The following is a 16,823-nucleotide window of genomic DNA, read 5'->3' as shown; positions in this document are numbered from 1 at the left end:
AAAATGTGCTAAAATAAAATATTCATTAACTGAGAGATACATAACAAAGTAAATATTTTGAATAAAAAAGCAACACGCTACAATTTGAATTTAAACAGACTGGCAAGTTTGGGTCTGTAAATGAGAATCCGTCTGGCTTAAGGCAATTAATTATATTTAATAGCCTCTTGACAAATGAGAGGGCGAATATCAACACATGCTCATGTTTACAGATGGGAATTTGCTAAATGAATAAACTTTATTATGGAACCTTTCATACCATCATGTCTTCTTTTCTTTTCATTCTTTTGAGAATTACTATAAATTTATCCAAGCTCTCAAACGTCTTTAACCTAAAAATTAAAATTATGTAAAAATAGTTTTAGATTGCATTAAATAGTTTTAAATTTTTAACATTTAAAATATAAGCGTATGTAATTATTGCCACCAAGCCTTCGCATTGATGATCGCCAACGTCGGATAATTCTGATATGGCACGAATTATGAATGTTCTTGGGAAAAACACTTTTTTAAAAACTGAACTTCACAATTAAAACTTTTATTTCGACTTACAAAGATTTTAGTTACAACAATAATAATTTAAATCAGACTTTTAATTAAACAGACTATATTTTAAATCAGACTGAAAAATATTGATTTTAACATGGTGTTTTTATAATTTATTAATTGCTGATCTTGCTGTTCAATACGTCGCAATTTAGTCCAGAATGTTCAAGCGGTAGCCCCGTGTTGGAATCCACGTGGTGGAACTTACTGGATGGTAGCGGTCATTGTACTGTAACTACTCCATCCCCTGAAAAAGTTTTGTGAGGGACGAACAGAACTGTTGAGTTGGCCTCTTCTGGAGTTTCGTCGCTAGAGTTGGGTTTTTGTTATTTGTTTTATACCTGTAACATATATAGAGGCAGATTATTGTAATAAAGATATATAAAGGAGTCATCCAAAAATGGTTATGGCTATGGTTCCATAATTTCGGATTAATTGTCTCTAGATGTTCATCTTCCTTAGAGAATTGATGATTCAAATCCTTAATGATTTGAATTTAATCGCTGTTTGAATATCTATGGTCCTTATTTTGGGAAGCATTAGCGGTTGCTCTGGGATGGTTGTCCTTGAATTTATGTAACTCTGGATTGGGGTTTTGAATTTGTATCTGGGCGGAAGATTGATGAGATAAGTTTGGACAGATAAGTTAAGATTAATAAGATAGGACAAGAAAATGAAGGATAAATATAATACACGGAAAAAGGTAATGGCTAAGTCCACTTTGAATTGCTGTGGTCTCTGCGTCGTACTGGATTTCAATTCTGTCCAATTCTTCTTTTATTGTTAGTAGTTTGGAAAAGTGTATAAAATCGTGTGTACTATGAATTTGCTTGTCCCAGGTTGAGGGGAATTATTCCTGGGTTGTCTTTCAGGTTCTTGATTTTCTCTTCCTCTCCCATCGTCAGGGTGATCCTGTGTGGACGGTTCAGAATTAGTTTTTGATTTAGGTTGATGTTTGATGTTTTTCTTGTGAACTGTAGCTTTTGATGTGTTTACAGTCACTTCGTTATTTCTTTTTATATGTTTTGCGGAATATCGCGGAAGTAATTTATTTCTGGTAACTGTTTTCCGTGTATAGATTTTTGTACTTGGTTTATACGTAATAGGGTCTTGTCTCGATTTATTTCTATTTTCGATGACTTTATTTTTATTCTCTTGTATTTGCTGGTTTACTTCCTTGTATAATTCCTTTGTTATCTCTCTATGATTTTGGATATAATTGTTCAGTATAACTTTCTGTATGTCAACGTCAAAGGGATCTTTTGCGTCGATATGTCCGTTTAATATGTCGATGGGTCTTAACTTCGTTGCTGAATGTATGGAATTATTGTACCCAATTATAGCGTATAGCATTTGTTCTTTTATCGAGAGCTTTGCTTTGGTGTTCCTTAGGATTCGAAGATGTTCGATTAACGTAGAATGAAATCTCTCAATCATCCCGTTGGATTGCGGATTCTCTGGTGTTGTATAGTGGATTGAGATTTTATGAGAGTCTACAAATTCTTGTATTACTCCATTTTTAAATTCCGTACCATTATCGGCTACTATCATTGTTGGGATGTGTTATAAAAATCAATAAGGCGTTGAGTACATTGATTGCATTTCCTCCATTTATTGGGTAGGCTTGCCCATATTTCGAAAATGCGTCTATTATGGTTAGAAACTTCTGTCCATCAGCCTGGAATAAATCAATGTGAACTATTTCCAGTGGTTTAGTGGGAGTTGGTGTAACCATAAATTTTGGTTTGGGAGGAAGTCTGTCGTATTTATTTTCTTGACATATATCGCAAAAGTTTATGATATCTTCTATGTCCTTCTTCATATTAGGCCAGTAATATCGTTTCCTTATTTGACTTTCTGTTTCAGCTATTCCTCTATGGTTCGTTTTTCCCTCATGATAGTTTTTTATAATCTCTTTTTGTTGTTCTTCTAGGTTAACATCTTCCAATAAAAGATTGCACTTTACTAAGTCATATGCGTTGTGTTTAAAAGTTTTCCTGATAATTTCGCAAATTTCTGCAAAAATTTCTTCTTCTGCTTCAAATAAAATTGCATACTTCTTTTTCAGGTTGAGGTGTTCCTTAAAAATTTTTATGGTATCAGCTTTTAACTGATTTTTCCACAGCTGGATATGATAACGTCTTTTATTCGGAAAGGTTTGTATAATTGCTGGAGGTCGTGGATTGTAGTTGACGATTTTGACTATAATTTGGTTATTGTAGAAGTTAAGTGGTTTTTCCGAAATAGGTATACCAAGAATTGGATTTTCTACTGCTGTATGTATTGTTTCATTTTCGTCTTCGTCCATGTTTTGATCTTCGTTTTCAACAATATCTTCTGGGATGTTTTCTGGAATTAATTCAGTTGCTTTTTCTTCTACAATCTCGATCGGATAATTATTCGATCTGCATCTGGATTATTAGTCATTGACCATCCATCGTCTTCCATGTCAACTAATTCATCAAAGACTTCCTTAATTTGTGAATCGATGTCCTTAGTTTCCTTTGTGTGTATTTCGATTCGAGACAGTGCGTCCGCATTTGTATTAGCTTTGCCTTTTTTGTAAATTACTTCGTAGTCAAATTCTTCTAATTTTAATCTCCAACGTACTAGTTTGGAGTTGGGTTCCTTTAGGGAGAATAGATATTGCAAAGGCCGGTGGTCTGAAAGTATTTTAAATTTTCTTCCAAATAGGTAAGGTCGAAAATACTTAGTTGCCCACACCATTGCTAACATTTCCTTTTCTATTGTAGAGTACTTGGTTTCGGTTTCATTTAGTGTCCTGGAAGCAAAGGCAATTGGTTTATCACTGCCAACTGGTCCTTGGGAAAGTACTGCACCGATAGCGAAGTTACTGGCATCTGTTGTGAGGTTAAACGGTTTGGAAAAATCTGGATATTGCAATAATGGCTCATTCATTAATAATTTCCTGCACGTTTCAAAGCATTCTACGAATTCGGGTGTATGTTCGATCTTTGCATCCTTTTTTAAGCATCTTGTTAGAGGTTTTGTGATTTTTGCGAAGTCTCGAATAAACTTCCTGTAATATCCCAGTAGTCCAAGAAATCCTCTTATTTCTTTCGCTGTTTTCGGTATTGGATATTTTTCTATTGCTTCAATTTTCGCTGGATTCGGTTTTATGCCTTCTTGTGTGACTACGTGTCCTAGAAAATTAACTTGTTTTTTTAAGAATTCGCATTTGTCGACTTGGATTTTTAGTCGGGCTTCTCTTAGTCGTTGAAATACTTTTGTGAGATTTACTATGTGTTCCTGTAGTGATGTTGAATATACATTACGTCGTCCATGTAGACGAGGCATATTTCTCCTTGAAGTCCCTTCAATACGTTGTCCATCATACGTTGGAACGTGGACGGAGCGTTCTTAAGTCCAAAAGGCATTCTTAAATATTCATAGTGTCCATTTTCCACATTAAATGCTGTTTTGGGAATGTCTTCTTCAGCCATCTCGATTTGGTGAAATCCGCTTGCTAAGTCGAGGGTCGTAAAATATTGACATCTTCCCAATTTGTCCAAAATATCGCTAATGTGAGGAATTCTGTATCGGTCGTCAATTGTCTTCTCGTTGACCTTTCTATAATCTACCACTATTCTCCACCTTATTTTACCGGATGAATCTGGTTTATTTGCCACGACCCAAATAGGCGAGGACCATGGCGATTGACTTGGTCGAATGATCCCTTGCTCTAACATTGAAGAGATTTGTTTCTTTACTTCTTCCTTGTGCACATACGGATACCGGTATGATTTCGTATATACAGGCTCTTCATCCTTGGTTCTGATGTGGTGTTTAACTTCGTTAGTAAAGCTGAGAGGAGTGTCTGGTTGGTGAAATATATCGGAGAATTTTCGACATAGGTGGCGAACTTGTTCCTCTTCTTCTTCGTTAAGATGTTCGGTTTTAATTAAGTCGTCGATATCTTGTCTGTAGTCTGGTCCGGAGGTTGTTTCCATGGAATATATATGGAAATCTTGAATGTCTATTTTATTGCTTTCGAGTGGTTCCATAAGAGAAAGATGAATGGGTTCTGACGTGAAGTTGGCAATTTCGGTCCAGGCGAGGTGGTTCTCGGCGTTAGTAAGGGCTTCTCGTACTACGACGCCTTGTACTTTTTGGGTAGGAATAATGATGGTTCCTTTTTCTTCTTTGACAGGAATTTTCACTTGGCTAATAGAATTTGCTTCCAAATGAATGGAATAAAATTGTGTTTAATTTGTTTCGTAATATTTAATGGGGGTTGTAGAATCTTTTGTAACTAGAAGCGATTTAGGGAAGTTTAATTGGGCTGCGAAGAGTTTTAGATTGTCGAGGCCAATAAGACCATCGAAAGTTTTGTGAAACTTAAAGAGGTAAAATTTCATTTTGCTGTCAGAATTAAATTCTGAAAATGAAGGAATTTCGGCACAATATTTTTGGGAATAGTTTTGAAAAATTGATGTGACGACAAAGGGTTCATGTTTTATGTAACTTGGAAAATATGAAGAAGCTATTTCTGGATTGAGAAATGACTTTGTGGATCCTGTATCGATTAAAAGTCGTAAAGAAGGCTTAGAGATTTCGATGTAGGGTAGCTCCTTCTTGTCGGGAAATGAATGAAGTTCAATTACGTTCCGATTGCTTCTGGTGGGTCCTCTCGAAAATTTACGTTTTCTTCGTACTCGGTTGGTTGATTTTCATATGTATCTTGTAGAAAATTGTCGTAATCAGGTTCGTAGTAATCATTGTAGTTGGCATTCTCTTCTTGCTCATCTCCATGGCATTGTATATTGTAAAGTTCTTCTACGGTGAATTTTGGCTGTGCTCGGTAATTTGGTGTAAAATTTTGACGGCCTCTGGTTGTGGTTTCTGATATTCCACTCATAGGTGTTGGTCTAGACTGTTTTGACTGTCCAGGTTTGGGTGCCCATACATTTGACTGGTTTTGGGTCCTGAATGCTGGAGGGTTTGAATTTTGTCTAAATTGATCGAAGTTTTGTTGCCGATGTGGTTGCTGAAACTGATTCTGCGGATAGAATTGTCTCATTGGTTGCTGCCATCGTGGAGGTGCAAAATTTGTCTGTTGGTACAATGGTTTCTGGATTTGTACAGGCATCTGCTGTCTCTGAGGTCGGCGTTCTTGATAATTTTCGCTTCTTCCTGATGTTGAAGGTTGACTTATTTGATTTTTTTGAAGATATCGAACATTATTTTCTTCCTGTACGTACTGTATTGCCGTGGCTAAACTTCCTGGTCTCATTGCTCTGATAACAGAGCCCATTGGTTCTCGTAGGCCTGCTAAGAATGTTGTAAGAGCTTGTTGACGGAAAAATTCTTGTTTGCTCCTTTTAATATCGGCATTTATCGTATGTAATTCTAGGTAATTATTAATACAGCTTAAAAGTCCCATGATTTTTTCATAAAAATGCATAATAGATTCTGTTGAGCCTTGTCTTAAATTTACTGATAATACCATGAAGCAAAAATTTGTTTTGTATATTAGCTGCATTAAGTCTGTCATAATAATGGTTTAAAAGTATTGTAGAAACTAATAAATTCATGTAATTCATTTGGATTTCCGTCAAAATTTGGAAGAATGCATAAATTTTTAACGTCAAATTGTGGAACTGCCATATTTTAAAAATTTTCAATATAATATATAGTCAATAGTCAAATTGGTATAGTAATTTTCAATAATCAATATATAAATATATAAATCTTAATCTACTTTTTTTCTATCTATTAATCTCTATGTTTATTAATATATAGTATTTATTAAGCTATTCAATTTTGTCTAAATCTGACTCTAAAGTCAATCTAAGGACTTAGAGGAGATATTTTTAAATTACTTTAATCTTTGTGTTAATCTTTTCAAATCTTTGTTTTATTTATCTTCTAATTTAGCTCTGATTCAATCTAAGGACTCAGAGGAGTCTGATTTATTAAAAATTCTTTCAAAATCTAATCTTCTTAATTCTAAGTAATAATAAAATCGCTTACAGGATAAAGACGATGCCGATGTGCATTCCTTTGCTCCTGAAGGCTTCTTCTAACTTCTAATTCCCTCGGGTGAACTCTGCAGACGGTTTCCCTGGGGCTGGTTCTTGGAACAGTGGACAAACACTTAAAAGTGACGAGGATCTATAAAGACTCTTCCACATCCTACTGACTGCGCCAATTATGAATGTTCTTGGGAAAAACACTTTTTTTAAAACTGAACTTCACAATTAAAACTTTTATTTCGACTTACAAAGATTTTAGTTACAACAATAATAATTAAAATCAGACTTTTAATTAAACAGACTATATTTTAAATCAGACTGAAAAATATTGATTTTAACATGGTGTTTTTATAATTTATTAATTGCTGATCTTGCTGTTCAATACGTCGCAATTTAGTCCAGAATGTTCAAGCGGTAGCCCCGTGTTGGAATCCACGTGGTGGAACTTACTGGATGGTAGCGGTCATTGTACTGTAACTCACGCGAGATGTAATTATTTTAAATTTTCATATATGGTGCAATTAAGTCTGCACTATATGGAAAACTTTTTTATTTTTAGTTTTATAAAAAAAGTTATTCATTATAAAAAGTTCTGAAGGATCTAGAACCTAGAATACAATCATCAGATATTAAATTTTTCACTTAAATACGCGGTTTGTCAAAAAAAATATGACTTATCTTTTCCAGTACGTTACTTGCGCCTGGCCAATCAAAAAGAAGAATTTTGTACTGTCAACCAGAGTGAACTGTCCGGCCCGTCCTCCATTTTGTAAAGTTGTTTATCAACATATTCGAATTGTGTTGATTATTTGTTACAATGGACGGTAAGTCAATAATTTATAAAATAATAATAACAATAGGTAAATAAATAAAAATATATATATATATATATTGTAGCGTGATTAAATAAAACGAGCGGTTCGAATTTATATACATACATTTATTTATAACTTTACAGTTCGGTAGTATCTTAACAACTAAACTAACTTCTAACATCGCGTCATTTATATACCAAAAGTATTAAGTTCCAGAACATTCAGGAGTTGTCCCACCTCTAATTCGCCTACGTGACCTGTTGTTCTGTCTCTCACTCGAAGGATCGCGAATGTTCTTGTGGCCTTGTTAGAGTTGTAACCGTTATATGAGCCATGTCAAAAGCATGTTCGTAACACTGCTCCCCTCTTAAATCTGAGCGTCCCGATCAGTAACTCTATATGTAGGCCCAGGATGGCGGAATCTACAGGACTCTCCAGCTCTGCATGAACCCCTCAAGAAGAAATAACAGTCTACAGACTTTAAAAGACACGATCTCTTCGGATTAATACAACACACAGTAATTCGTACGCCGGTTTCTCGGAAGATTACTTCAAGCATGCTTCTGACAATCTTCCAATCCAGATTTTCTAGTGCATGGCCTATCTTGGGTAAGGCCAAATTCTTGATGTCATAATTGCACACGATTTTCTTCAAATTAGTTAGAGCACGCAATATATCCTCGTAGCTTGTCATGTCTGTATACGACTTCCTGGTCACCATATACAGCAAAGATCGAGAACCATCTTCTAATCTCAGTACTCTTTCAACTTTAGGCTGCTGGTTTTTTAACTCGTCCAAACGACCGAATTTCTTATAAAATACGGATGAGATTCCTTTAGTCATCTCAAGATCTTGGGCAACACAGTGGGCTAGAGAGACGTTATGCGGAACACTAAAAAGATCCTGCTGAACTTCTGTGGTCACGCCGAATCTAGCACTCTTTCTCTCTGCGTAATTTGACATAAAATCATTAAAGCTTGGTCGCCGGTCATCTCTGATCTCATGTTGAAGGGTTCGTGCTTCTTCTGTTTCATTTGAGCCAGCATATGGTGCAAGACGATTTATGTGAACTACTTTTGGTTTACCTTTCGGCAACTTCTTAATTCGGTATATCACGTCATTTATTTTCTTTTTAATTTCATATGGACCTTCCCATTGTCTTTGCATTTTGGGAGACAAGCCTCGACGACGTTGTGGATTATAAAGCCAAACAAGATCACCTACTTCATAGCTTTTACTCTTGCATCGAGAATCATATTGATCTTCCATTCTGTCACTGGCTATCTGGATGTGTTGTCGGGCAAGTTCATGAATGTTGTTCATTCTTAACTTCAGGCGGTCGACATAATCTTCGCTTGCAACATGTTCTTCGGAAGGTCTGCAGCCAAACTCTAGGTCGCAGGGTAAACGAACTTCACGACCTAACATCAGGCAGGTTGGAGTCTGGCCTGTAGTTTCATTCACGGCCGAGCGGTAGGCCATTAGGAATAAATGAATGTGCTGGTCCCAATCTCTTTGATGTTCTGATACAACTTTGGACAGGTGTTTACCCATTGTTCGGTTCATTCTCTCGACCATTCCATCTGATTGAGGATGCAGGGGTGTCGTTCTGGTCTTATTGACACCAATCAATTTACAAACGTTTTGGAAAAGGGTTGACTCGAAGTTTCGCCCTTGGTCGGAGTGGATCTCCAAAGGAACACCAAATCGGCTAAAGAATTCTTTAACAAGTACCTCTCCAACGGTAGCAGCTTCTTGATTTGGTATCGCATAGGCCTCAGTCCATTTCGTAAAATAATCCATGGCTACCAGGATATATTTATTTCCATCATTTGTCTCTGGAAGTGGACCTGCAATGTCGATTGCTACTCTTTCCATAGGACTACCAACATTGTACTGTCTCATGGGTGCCCTCTTTTTACCAGCTGGACCATTACTGGTTGCACACAGTTCACATTTCCGGCACCATCTTCTTACATCATCTTTACAGTTCACCCAATAGAACCGTTCTCGAACCTTTTGCAGAGTCTTCGTGATACCAAAGTGTCCACCTGATGCACCGTCATGCAACTGACGCAATACTTCTGACACTTTACTTTTAGGTACAATCAATTGAAGCTTACTTTCTGTACCATCATCGTTCTCAAAGGTTCTATACAGAAGATCATCTTTCAGCACTAGGCAATTCCATTGGCTCCAGTAACACTTGACTTCTGGACTACATGCACTAATGTCTTGCCAAGAAGGTCTTTTACTTCGACGCATCCAATCCAATACTCTTTTTATACATGGATCATCTGCTTGAGCGTCTTGTAGCTGTTGAGGCTGCCATTGATCATTAATGACGGCGGTTTGTCTCACGGGGCAAAGTCGTTCTTCTAATTCAGGACAATGATTACGATTTGCACTGTATGCCCGTCTTGACTGAGCATCAGCATTTGAATGACTCTTTCCAGCCCTGTGTTCCATTTGTTCTAGCTTTCTGACTGTTGTATTATTTTCTTGCAATTTACGACGAATGTGACCTACGTCGTTACCATTCTAACATCTGGGTTCACATCTCTTCGGCATCATGTCACGAACTACTTTCCGTACGATTTCCTCCAGACGTTTCTCGTTTTGTTCGTCGCTCTCTTCAGAGGTTCGTACTCGATAGCTCCGTGAAACTTGACTAGCTGTTTCATGTTCTAAGGCAATAGCGAGCGCTTCATCTAAAACTTTCGGTCTTGCTAGTCGTAAAGCTTTCTGTAGTTCAATGTCTCTTAACCCATTGACGAAGGCATCTACAGCGATTTCTTCAAAAATGTTGTCTGGTGCCTCTGGATAGGCCAACAGCGCTATACGAGCAATATTTGCTTCAAATTCTTGCAAACTCTCACTTGCTCGTTGGATTCTACTTCTTATTTGTACTTTGTAGACTGGTTGTAGATGGGCATCTCCGTAACGTTTATCTAGTCGAGTGAACAAGGTCTGGTAACATTTTTCTTGACCCTTAGGAATTGATCTTAGGATATCCGCAGCATCACCTCGTAAAGCAGCAGTCAAGGAAACAGCTTTTTCTTGTTCTGTCCAATGATTGGCTGTCGCAATAGCTTCAAATTGTCTAAGGTATATGGACCAAGAGGACTTTCCATCAAATGGTGGCAATTTGAATCTCATATGATGTGTCATTTCACCTCTCGGTGATTCTTCTTTCACTACCGGATCTAAGGCTACCGTATTAACTGGTGGTAGCACTTTTGTGTTACTTATCATGGTCTCTAATTGTTTGATCTTCTCTTCTACTTTATCGAATGTTCTTGAGACTTCTTCAAATTTCTCATTGTTTTGGATACATATTTCTTTAATTATTTGTGAAGTCTCGTCGAATCTTCTAAATACATTTTCGAATGTTTCATCGAATCTTTTGGGAACATTCTCTAATTTATTATCATCTCTTTTAGAAGATTCTTCTATCATTTGAGAGACGTTTTCAAATGTCTTATCATTTTTTCTGAAACTCTCTTCGATCTTCATTAAAACTGCTTCTTCTGCTGACTGAAAATGGAATGTCTCTGGGTCATCTCCATTCTTGTTAAGAACATTCTTCAGTCGTTCTTGGAGGATCTTCTTGGACCCGCTGCAATCTTCATCGCGTTCTTCTAGCTGCTCACGCAACTGTTTTACTGAGAGTTGTACTAGCAGCATCTTTGGTCAGGCACGCGTACTTTTTAAAATGTTCAAAAGTCTTTTTCAAAAGTCACTGCTGAATTTATTTTTAAATAAATCAATTATCCTCACACCGTGACACCACTGTAGCGTGATTAAATAAAACGAGCGGTTCGAATTTATATACATACATTTATTTATAACTTTACAGTTCGGTAGTATCTTAACAACTAAACTAACTTCTAACATCGCGTCATTTATATACCAAAAGTATTAAGTTCCAGAACATTCAGGAGTTGTCCCACCTCTAATTCGCCTACGTGACCTGTTGTTCTGTCTCTCACTCGAAGGATCGCGAATGTTCTTGTGGCCTTGTTAGAGTTGTAACCGTTATATGAGCCATGTCAAAAGCATGTTCGTAACAATATATATATAGAAATGTTTCTTCAACGTCGATATTCCCAAAAAAAAATGTTTATTTGGAAATAAAAAGTTACAATTTTTGAGAAATTCTACAAACTACTACATTTAATGATTTAAACTTGACTATTGAAACATAATAATTACAATAATAATTAAAATATTGATGTCTTCCTATTTATAACGTCGGATATCGGAATCTGCTGATTCTTAATAGTAAGGGAGCTTATGGCTACATTTCTCCTCCCTCCATTGGTTGGGACTTCGTCCTCGAAGTTTTGGTTACTTCGGCTATCAGCTCGTCTAATATCTGGATCTGGGCAGGATGCAATTTTTCTCCAAATAGGATTTTGGAAATTCGTTTTCTTTTCCTAATTAGGAAGATTATTAGGAAAGCTAAAATAGTTAAAAATATTACAACAGAACTGGTGCTCAGTCCTATTGATAATCGGGGTAGTACTTCTATGGTATCTATTGGTTGAATTTGGCCATGTGTCTCTGGGATTGTTAATTTTTCAATTTTCATCTCATGGTTTGGTATTAATTTTATTGGAACAATTTTTGGAATGGAAATGTCTTGAGACGTCTTTTTATTAAATTGGATACCTTCAATCATTATTGGTACATCTGTCGTCAAGAGGCTGGTTGAATTAATTTCTACCTGCTGGATTCTCATTGGGTGAACTATTCCTAGCAATATGACTTTGCTGGTTTCTTGGAAAAAGTTCTCTGTGATTAATGTTTTTGTGCAATTATCTACATTGGGTATGTTACATTTGGATTGTACATAGTTGGAACAAACTATGTTATCGCCTTGTCCTATACAAGTGTTGAACCATTTATTATTTGTATAGTAGCTTGCAGGTGGCAGAATCATAACATGATCTTTGTTTGGAATGGGATAGATTTTATAGGTAGTGTAAGGAATTTCATGGAGTATAGGGATTTTAATTATTATGAGCATTGTATTTGAAGTTACACAAACTAAAGTTTTTGTTGACTCTATAAGTTCATAAGGGTGTTCATTACTATTGGGAATTGAATTTCTGGGATAAATTTTGAGAAGGTTCTCTTTAAGGTCTATTATTTCCTTTAAAGTGAATAATTCTATATTGGAGATATTAAGTTCAGATAAAGTAATGGTTCTAATAAGTTTCATTAGAAATTCGTTTATATTTTGGAGATTTATTATCTCATTGTGTAGAATGATATAGCTGTCAAAATCAGCTGATAATTTGTTGAGTGCAGATATGAGAATTGAATTATCAGAATTTAGTTTTTCTAAAAGTTTATCGAATCTCGTGTTAAAAGAGTTTCCATAAGATATTTGGTTATTAAATTTTTTTATGATTTCGTTTTGTTTATTTTCTAAAGAGATTATGTGTGATTTTAACAAGTCTAAGTCAGAGTCGTCTGGATTTCCAGTCACGTATTTGATGGCTGTACCTAGAAAATTAAAAAGTCCGCGTTTCTGTTTTCGCGTAATCTTGTGTAGATCGTCTTTTGTTTGTTCTTGTATGTGGGTGTATTGGGAGTACAGTAGCGAGAGAGGTGCATTTTTGAAGTGATCTTTGAAATAGCTTGTCGGACTAGCGTCAATACTGTCGGATAATTTGTCTAGCGGAATGTGAAGAAAATGTCTGTGATAGTGGGAGATTTCTCTTGATTTGCCTATCTCTTCAGCATAGTAACCATTATTCGGAATCTCCTGAATATTGAGTGGATGGACCAGGGCGAGGATTGTCCTGTGAAAAATTTGGGTCTTGAGTAGGTTTATCTACATGTTTTCGTATTCGTTTTACATATTTAAGGTGAGTGCTTGTTAAATTTTGTTTATCTGTTTTACCGATTATTTTTGTTTTGTCTTGCGTTTCTGGATGAATAGTGGAGAAAGGGGCTTGTAATTTGGACTTATGTTTTTTTTTAGAAACATATAGGGATTTTGTAAGGTCTATTTCCGGAATATCTTCGGCATTTTCATTTTGTCTATCTAAAAGTTGTTGTCTTTTTTGTTTTTGTTTATTATATAGTTCTGCAATAAAGGGTTGGAGTTCTTCTTTATGTCTTTGATTATATGTTTCGTATATCGGAAGATCAAAGTCGAAATGTATTTCTTCTGCATAGGGTCCGTACAGAATTGAGAACGGGGAATAATCTGTGGAACTGTGGATTGATTGGTTGTAAATAAGGATGGCGTGTGTTAGAATGTCGTCTAACGAATCATTTGGATTTTGGGCTTGTAAGGTCCTAAGTTTTTCAATAAGAGTTGAATAAAAGCGCTCTACTGGAGAGTTTGAGGAAGAATTGTTTACTGTTGTAAAATGTATTTCGATTTTGTGGATATTTAGGAATTCTTTAATGACTGCGGAATTAAATTCGGTGCCGCTGTCGCATACAATCTTTTTGGATAATTGTGGTGCGAAAAGTAGTGTCTTAATTTATTTATTATCGAAATGGAAGTTTTGTCGGTGAGCTTATAGCATTGACCGTATTTGGAAAAAGAATCTATTATTGTGAGATACAGGTTTTTATTGCAGTGGAATAGATCGATATGTAATATATCAAAAGGTTTTTGACCTAACAACGGTCCTAATTGGGGAAGTTTATAAGGACGTCGTTCGTATTTATTTTTTAGGCAAATTTCGCATTTATTGATAAAATTAGAAATAGTTGTCTGCATTGAGGCATATCGGCCAATAAAATTTTTGTTTTAAATGTTTGTAGGTTTCAATTATTCCGTTGTGATTTTCTACGTGATATTTCTTTATGCATTCTATTTGTTGGTTTTCTTCTTCTATGTCCTGAAGTAGTATATTGCAAAATATTGCTTTGAGTGTGGAATTTATTTTTTCTTTAAAATAGTTACAGATAAAAGGTCTAAATTCGTGAGGGATTGTTATTGCAAATTTTTGATTTGGTCTAAGGATATTTTGGAAGGTATTTGCTATTTCTGTTTTCCAATTATTTGTCAAAGTGACAGTGTAACGGTGTTTGTTAAAAATTCTTTTGTATTTAATTTCAAAATTATTTGACTCTGGTTTAAAAATAATTTGGTTTGAGGATAAATTAATTGGTTCAGGTGAAATCTCTATTCTAGTGATAGGGTTCTCAACTGATGTATGTTGTGTGTTAGTACTGTTTTGTAAGTTGTCAAAATCGGCAAGGAAATCGTCTATGTCGAAATTGTCGGGTGGTTCAGCACATTCTGAATTCGGGGGTTCAGCACAATCTGAACTCGAGCTTAGAGCATTTATTTGGACTCGGCTAAGAGCATCAGCAACTTGATTCTCTTTGCCTTTTTTATATTTAACTTCAAAATCATATTCTTCTAGTTTAAGTCTCCATCGGGCTAATCTAGAAGTGGGGTCTTTAATTTTGTAGATCCATACGAGAGGATTGTGATCTGTTTCTACAGTGAATTTTTGGTTGTATAAATACATACGGAAGTGTTTACAAGAATCTAGTATGGCTAAGAGTTCTTTTTCAATAGTGGAGTAGTTTTGTTCTGCGGAATTTAGTGTTCGAGAATAGTAGGCAATAGGGTGATTATTTTGAGATAATACTGATCCTATAGCTATATTAGAGGCGTCTGTAGTCAGCACAAAAGGCTTTTCGAAGTCTGGATATTGTAAGACTGGAGAATTAGTTAACAATTGTTTGCATTTTGCAAAACATTCTAAATAATTTGGATTTGTGGGGTCGATAGTTGCTCCTTTTCGAGTACATCTCGAAAATGGGGACGTTATTTTTGCAAAGTTGGGAATGAATCTTCGGTAGTAACCGATTAAACCAAGAAATGATTTAATTTCTTTTACTGTTTTTGGTAGAGGATATTTTTGTATAGCTTCGATTTTTGCTGGGTTAGGTTTGATTCCTTCGGTTGTCACTACGTGACCTAAGAAAGAAACTTCTTTCGTGAGAAACTCAGATTTGTCTAACTGAATTTTTAAATTATTTTTTCTGAAAGTGTCAAAAATAGTCGCAATATGAACTAAGTGTTCTTGCAGTGACTTGGAAAAAATAATGACATCGTCCATTAACCTTTCGAATGTTGCTGGGCTATTCTTTAAACCAAAGGGCATACGTAAAATTCCAAAGTGACCATGCGGAACTGAAAAGGCTGTTTTTCGAATAGAATCCGGATGAACTTCAATCTGATGGTAACCTTGAGCTAAATCTAATGTTGTGAAATAACTGGCTTTTCCTAAGTTATCCAGTATCTCATCTATCTGAGGAAGAAGGTAGCGATCACTTTCAGTATGATAGTTGAGCTTCCTGTAATCAATTACTAATCTAAATTTTTTCTGACCTGAGGCATCAGCTTTTCTATTCATCAGCTTCTTTGGTACTATCCAAACTGGAGCTGAGTACGGTGAAATTGACGGTCGAATTATCTTATTATCTAATAAATTATTTATTTGTTTTTTTATTTCTTCCTGCATTGCTTTGGGATGCCGAAATCCCTTTACATAAATCGGATTTTCATCCTTCGTTTTAATTTCGTGTCTAACAGCTGACGTGAAAGTTAAATTTTTGTTTTCGTCGTAAAATACGTCTTTATAATTTTTGCAAAGATTAATAATTTTATACTTTTCTTCGTTATTTAAGTGCGAAGTACGGATTTTATTTTCATTAAAATGCGTCGTCGGAATTTTTACTATATTATAATTACAAAAGTTCTCAACTTCAATTCTCTTATTAAATTTCATAGGCATAGGTAAGTCGATAGTGTGTATAAAACCGTTTTTTGCAACGTGAATAGAATGGGGAATTTTGATACCTTGAAAGTGTCTTTCGCGCAATAAAACTTCACCATTATGAACGCTTACTGGAATTTTTTGGTATAAAGTTTCAAATGGAATGCTAACATGAGGATTTTCAAAGGTTAAAGTATGAGTTGCGTAGCTAATTGTGGCGTGGAATCTTTTCAGATCGTAAGTTCCAAGGAGGATATCAAAGTGCTGACTAAAGTCGGCGACTTTTACGTCGAATGTTTGTGGAATTCCATATTCTAGGAATAGTGGCGTCTTAATATTTAAGTCGTGCTTGGAAGTAATTTTCATTGACGTTAGCGAAAAAGGTTTTCGATAAATATGATTTTTATCAAATAGTTTGAGAGCTCGCGGATTTAAAATTGAATGGGAACCACCGGTATCGATTAAAACGCGTAGATGTGTTTTGGGTGTAACGAAGCAGGGTAACCCAGGGGAACTTTCAATATTATGTAGGTTTATACAGGGGGTGGATGATCGTCTAACGGGATGGCTTGAAAATCCTGATGATTTTCATCATGCAAATCGGGCTCTTGTTCGGATTCGTAATTTTCGAAATCATTTTCGAAATATTGGGTATCATTTGAGTCTATGTGAAAATTGTGGCTTCTATTAGTTGTAATTG

At 35.6% G+C, this 16,823-nt stretch overlaps 1 protein-coding gene across 1 annotated transcript in view; it reads right to left on the bottom strand.

The window, feature by feature from the left end:
* LOC140452373 (uncharacterized) overlaps positions 1-16,823 on the bottom strand; it is a 40,770-nt gene that overhangs the window by 353 nt on the left and 23,594 nt on the right. The window contains exon 3 of the mRNA XM_072546581.1: positions 260-332. Within this exon, the coding sequence (XP_072402682.1) occupies positions 260-332 (73 nt within the window). The remainder of the gene's footprint in view (positions 1-259; positions 333-16,823) is intronic.

Source organism: Diabrotica undecimpunctata, chromosome 10 (assembly GCF_040954645.1).
Source record: "Diabrotica undecimpunctata isolate CICGRU chromosome 10, icDiaUnde3, whole genome shotgun sequence".
NCBI classification, from domain to species: domain Eukaryota; kingdom Metazoa; phylum Arthropoda; class Insecta; order Coleoptera; family Chrysomelidae; genus Diabrotica; species Diabrotica undecimpunctata.
Note: the sequence above shows the minus strand (reverse complement) of the source record. Positions and strands in the feature narration are given on the sequence as shown.